The 6,651-nt window shown below is 36.0% G+C and overlaps 1 protein-coding gene across 1 annotated transcript in view; it reads left to right on the forward strand.

The window, feature by feature from the left end:
• The window catches only part of LOC309390068 (uncharacterized protein), a gene marked incomplete at its 3' end in the record, with an annotated part of 98,654 nt that extends 92,287 nt beyond the window's left edge, over positions 1–6,367 (forward strand). Inside the window, exons 5-8 of the mRNA XM_081949149.1 lie at positions 177–314; positions 453–593; positions 5,783–5,851; positions 6,193–6,367. Coding sequence (XP_081805275.1) covers positions 177–314; positions 453–593; positions 5,783–5,851; positions 6,193–6,367 — 523 coding nt within the window. The remainder of the gene's footprint in view (positions 1–176; positions 315–452; positions 594–5,782; positions 5,852–6,192) is intronic.
• Positions 6,368–6,651: the final 284 nt, after the last annotated feature.

The following is a 6,651-nucleotide window of genomic DNA, read 5'->3' on the forward strand; positions in this document are numbered from 1 at the left end:
CATAATTTCTACGTTGGCAATCGGACTGGTCATTTTATCAAACAAGTGATGAAAATTATATTTTATTAAAGCTTGGGAAAAAAGGGTGGAATGTGTTGTAATTGTATCAAAAGGTTGATAATTCGAGTAAAAAATCCCCAAGGGGCTAATTTCTCTCTGGTCTTCATAATTTGCAGAAAGACAATGGAAATCTCAAAACTACTGGCAGAAAAAGAGGAGCTGGAAGTCCAAATTCAGGAGCTTATAAAGAAAAACCTCCAACTGGCCAAAGAAAAAGAGGAGCTCTGCGAAGAGTATGAAGAAAAGATGAGCAGGTGAAAATTTTTAGATAGCAACCCTGACTTTCTCTTCCTTTCTCAGCTATTTCAATTAGTTTTAATTTTAAACAAGTTTTATAATTCAAATAAAAAAAACCTGGGGGCTAATTACACTTTGCTCTTGATATTTTACAGAAAAATTAGTTTAGAGGAGCCTGGACAGCTGGAGAAAATGAGGCGAGAAAATGAGAGACTCAGCTGCAAGGCTCAGAAAGAAGCTGCGGAGAAAACAGAGCTCCTACGAGAGAATAATGACCTTAAAGAAGAACTTTATAGGTGAGAAAGTTTTAGATAGCGATTTGACTTTTTCTTTGAAATTTGGTTTTATTTATTAGATCCCTTAGGCCAGATATACTGGATAAAAGAAGTATTCCATTCATATATATATATATATATATATATATATATATATATATATATATATATATACATACATACATACATACATACATACATACATACATACATACATACATATATATATATATATATATATATATATATATATATATATATATATATAGCATTTGTGCTGATAATAAATAAATAAGTAAATGCAACACAAATGTAACAAAGGCAACATAAAAAAAATGGCTTTCTGCCTGGATGGCTCCTAGGGTGAGCCGAAAGACAGAAAAGGGAAGCAGTATGCTCCCTCCCAATTTATATGTTACGATGTTATGAAACTTATATGTATAACTGAATAAGAGAAGAGCAATAGGTATAGTGGAATGCAAAAATAATTAGGAATGTAGGTATGTTTAGTAATTCAAGTAACAAATTAAGAGAGCTAATATCTCTCTGGTCCTCATAATTTAATGTCAGAGATTCCGACATTCAAAAACATTGAAGTAACCCTTGTTAGGGATGTAACCCTAGGCTTGGCTTGGCAATGTATATAAGCTATGATTACTTTACTATTACTTTAAATGCTTAAGAGATGTAATTGGTTTGTTACCTCAAGCAGCCATAAGAGGGAGCCAGAATGGCTGTTAGCTCTCTGTTTGTTAGATCCTGATCGTGGATACTGTTTGATACTGCTCGTGAGTTACTGAGTCTTGCTACTGTTAGCTATTTTGTGTGTTAAACTGAGAATATTGATAACTGACTGACTGAACCATGTATGACTTGGACTGTTAACCGGACTCTGAATACCTCTATATTTCTACATAGTAAACTACTATATTTTTATACTATTCAGTGTCTCTGTATGCTGGTTTGTGCGTGTTCTTCCATATCACTCTCATTACGCTTTTCTGCACATTTGCTCTCCTAACGGGGAGCTTAATTACTTAACACTGGTTATGGGCCCAGAGTGTTCCAGACGTAGCTTAAAAGATAGTTGGTGTTGATACGCAATACCGTATACAGATAGCTGTTTAGTTTATAAGTGTTTACTATTATGGAGAAGATGGCACATGCACCATCAGCAAATTTATCACTGATAACCCGGTTGGATGGAACAAACTATGTTTCCTGGTCAGTGAAGTGCAGCTTACTCCTGCGTACTGAGGGATTGTGGGATGCTGTAGAGAATCCACCGGACGTTACTTCTTGGAATCCAGATGACGAGGATGATGCCAAGAAGATAGCAGAGTTTCAAAGATGCAACGAATGAACATTATGTATAATTGGTCTAACATTGACTGACCAACAGTTAGTTCATATTCGTGGGGAGAATTCTGCAGCAAGATGTTGGGAGAATTTGAAGAAGATATTTGTACGTGGCACTGTAGGTGCACATATACATCTTACCTGAAAACTGCTTAGGGCACGTCTTCTGAAGGGTGGAGATATGTTAGCTCATTTAAACTTTATAAAAGAAGTTTTCCAAGAGCTACATGAAAAAGAACTTATTTTCTCAGATTTACATCAGGTTTATATCATTCTGTCATCACTGGATGAGAGTTATGATGATTTTGTATCGTCCCTTGAGGTCCTAACCCGAAATGAACTAATATTGACTGACATAACTGTATGCCTGTTGGAAGAGTCCAGAAGAAGGTTGGAAAGAGAACAACTGAGGGTGAAACCACCACAACATGAAGAGTCACCTTCAACTGCCTATTGGGGGCTAAAGGGCATATAGCTAGATTCTGTAAAAATGCAAAACAACAGAATACTAGAAAAGCTAAGAAAAATGCTAATGTCAACTTAGGTATGTCTACTTTGACTATCTCTAGAAATGCACCAATAAGCCATGATTCATGGGTTGTTGATAGTGGAGCATTACAGTGCATTACTAGAAATAATTGTTTTATAAAAATGTCTGCCAGCAAGCAAAATGTATCTTTGGCAAATGGATGGAGGATGAAAGCATCTGGTGAAGGTATGGCAAGGTGTTCATTTGTAAATGAGCATTTATCCATGTTGTATATACCTAAACTGAAATTTAATTTGCTATCAGTAAGAGCTCTAGTTAACATTGGCTATGTAGTAACCTTTAGGGGAGATAAATGTATCATAGAAAAGGAAGATAATAGGATTACTGCAAAATTAACCAACGGTTTATATATTATAACTGATGACCATACTGCTAACTCAGTTTATGATAATGTGAAGCCACATGATGAATGCATACATCTGCTACATAGGTATATGGGGCACATTAATTTCAAGACGCTGCAACAAACTGTAAAGTTGTCAGAGGGAGTAAGGTTAAAACCTTGCAGTAAGTATTTAAATTGTAATGTATGTAGTAAGGAAAAGAGCAAGGTTACTCCAGCAAACAGATATAATGGGTTTAAAATGAGGGAACTTTTGGAAGTTGTTTTTGCTGCTCTAATTGGACCTATAAAACCCAGTTTGGGAGGTGCCTGTTATGTTTTGAGTATCATGGATCATTACTCAAGATACGGTTTCTGCTACTTAATGAAAGACAAGACAGAAACATTTCAATATTTTTTTAATTGGCTGAGATTTGCGGAAAGATAAAAGCCAAGGTTATTACTTTAGTCACTGATAATGGGATGGAGTTTACAAATTATAAGTTCCAAACTATGTTAAAAACAGCTGGTATTGAGCATAAACATTCTGCTCCTTATAGACCTCAACATAATTCGTTTGTAGAACGAAGGGGGCAAACGTTACAAGCCATGACTAGAACCATGTCAGCCGATTCAAGATTGCCTGAAACATTATGGGGTGAAGCCATGATGTGTGCTAATCATTTACTGAACAACGTTGTAAATGCTTCTACTGGAGAAGTACCATTTACTCTTTGGCATGGTAGGAAACCTGATTTGATCTACTTGCACATATTTGAAGTTCCTGCATGGGTGCATATTCAGCACAGATCAGATTAAAGGGACAATATAGAGCTAGGAAATTATTTTTGTTGGTTATAACTCAAACCATAGATCTTATAGGTTCTGGGAACTAGGGACAATTAAGATCTATCACAGTGCAAATGTGAAGTTTTAGACCATGTTGGTTGGGATAAACTGGAATTAAACAATGATGTAGTTATTGAAACCCAGGTTTTCCTAGTGGTAAAACAGAGAAAACTATCAATGTATCCTAAAGAGGCGCAAATAGTTTGGAAAGCAGCAATGAACAGGGAACTGAAATCTTTACAAGATCTGGAGGTATATGAGAATGTGAGATTACCACCAGGCGATAGGGTGTAAATGGATTTATAAGATTAAAACAAGTGTAGATGGGACAGTTACCCATAAAGCTAGATTGGTAGCACAAGGTTTCAACCAGTCGGCAACTGATTATGATGAAGTGTTTGCACCAAGTTTAAAAGCCATAACATTGTGTGCATCATTAGTTTGGGCAGCTAAGCATGGATACGTAATAAATCTTTCAGATGTTGAAACAGCATATCTTCATGCACCGTTGCAACACACTATTTATTTAAAGAAACCTGAAGAGTTAAACACTGATAGAAACACTGATTGTTGGAAATTAAAAAAGAGCCTGTATGGTTTAAAACAGTCAGGCTACGAGTGGAATCAATGCATAGTGAAGGAATTAGCAAGGATAGGGTTTAAAGCTGGTTTAGCTGATCCTTGTTTATTTAAGCTAGAAAGTGATGGTATGACTTCATTATTGTTATTGTTTACAGACGATATAGCGTTTATTACTAAAACAGAGCAGAAGGCCATTGAAATTATTAAACTATTAAAAAAGAGGTTTAAAATAAAACATCTTGGTGAAATAAAGAAATATCTTGGATTGAAGATAGATAAGACTAGGGGAGGATATAAAATATCACAGGCTGATAAGATCAATCAGTTACTTAGGAATTACAAAATGGAACTGTGTAAAACTGCTAAAATTCCTATGAGTCAGAAATTTAGCAATGATGATAACAAAAGCCCAGTGTTTGATAAGAATATTTATCAATCCCTAATTGGTAGTTTATCTTATCTTAGCAATTGGTCTAGACCAGATATTTCATATAGCATTAATCAATTGGCAAGTTTGAATGCCGAACCCACTGAACTGCATTGGCAAGCAGCAAAACGTGTATTAAGGTATTTGAAACAGACAATACACTATACATTATACTTAGAGCCTAAGGATGAGCTGATATTAACTGCATACGCTGATGCAAGTTTTGCAACTGAAGTTTCCACACGTAAATCTATATCAGGTATCGCGATATTCTTAGGAAAAGCATTGGTTGGATGGCGGTCTATCCGCCAAAAGCATATAAGTTTATCAACAATGGAGGCTGAATTTTCAAGTTTATCTTTGTTATGTACCGATTTAATTTGTTACAAGCAACTACTGATAGATATGGGAATTAATGTTCGTGAGCCTATTGTTGTATACGAGGACAACCAAGCAGCGATCCAGATGGCAACAAATATTGCTGTAAAGACAAGAACAAAGCATACTGACTTAAGATATATGAATGTACGGCAAAGTGTTAGTTGTAGAATGATTACACTAGAATATTGTATGTCTGAAGAGAATGTTGCTGATCATTTACCAAAGCACAAGGTACGGTCAAACATAAACATTATTGTGATGTTTATGGATTGAGAATGTGAAGTTGTGTGTAAATACATTGACAACCCAAGAGGGGAGAATGATAGGGATGTAACCTTAGGCTTGGCTTGGCAATGTATATAAGTTATGATTACTTTACTGTTACTTTAAATGCTTAAGAGATGCAATTGGTTTGTTACCTCAAGCAGCCATAAGAGGGAGCCAGAATGGCTGTTAGCTCTCTGTTTGTTAGATCCTGATTGTGGATACTGTTTGATACTGCTCGTGAATTACTGAGTCTTGCTACTGTTAGCTATTTTGTGTGTTAAACTGAGTATATTGATAACTGACTGACTGAACCGTGTATGACTTAGACTGTTAACTGGACTCTGAATACCTCTATATTTTTACATAGTAAACTACTATATTTTTATACTATTCAGTGTCTGTGTATGCTGGTTTGTGCGTGTTCTTCCATATCACTCTCATTACGCTTTTCTGCACACTCGCTCTCCTAACAGGGAGCTTAATTACTTAACAACTCTTGAGAAAGAGGAGCTTTTCAGAGAGTATGAAGAAATACTGTGCAGGTGAGAAATTTTTAGATAGCCACAAATTACTTCTTCCAGAATCTCATATTAGGGTCTCCTTACTTAGAAAGCTTGGAAAAACCTGACATTCTCATTACTTTAGAAATAAATTAACAAACTATGGCTCTTATACTTTTACATATACAAATCAAGGAGTTAGTTTCATGGAATGGGAAGATAGGTATAGGAGAGACTTTTCAACCTCCATCCCCACTGCCCAATAATATTTATATACTTTCAGAGTGAGAGTTTCCTGACATCAAAGTGGTTCCCGTTATTTTAACTAAGAATACTTTGTGGTTGGCCCAGATTCATAGCTAACATTCTGATTTTTTTTCTAGAGAGGAACAACTGAAGATGGGCCGCTGCACCTTATTGATATACAGAGATCAGATGGAAGACAAGACAGAAGCTCAAGACAAAATGAAGCCTCAAATGGTGGAATATCAATTGAACAAGAAATGGCTTAAAGCTTTGGTAGACAAAATTAAAAAATCTAAGGAACCCTTAGATTAGCCAAAGATACTGAGGATTCCTCTGAATGGTCAAAACACACCCTGCCAGAATGGCTTAAAGCATCTGCCACCAATCTCCTGGAGGAATTTGCTGAGGCATCCAGGGAGGATGTGAATGGTTGGCTAGAAGCATCGATAAATCATCTCCAGGAAAAATGGCTAGAAACGTGTGAGTTAGATGTGGGGTATGGCTTGAAGCATCTATTATAGGCATTCAACACCTACAAAAGTCCAAGTCAGAGTCTCAAGGAAGCTGGGTGGAAAAATGGATGGCTTGAAAAATCA

The sequence above is a fragment of the Natrix helvetica genome (genome assembly GCF_964273705.1).
Source record: "Natrix helvetica genome assembly, chromosome: 3".
NCBI lineage: Eukaryota > Metazoa > Chordata > Lepidosauria > Squamata > Natricidae > Natrix > Natrix helvetica.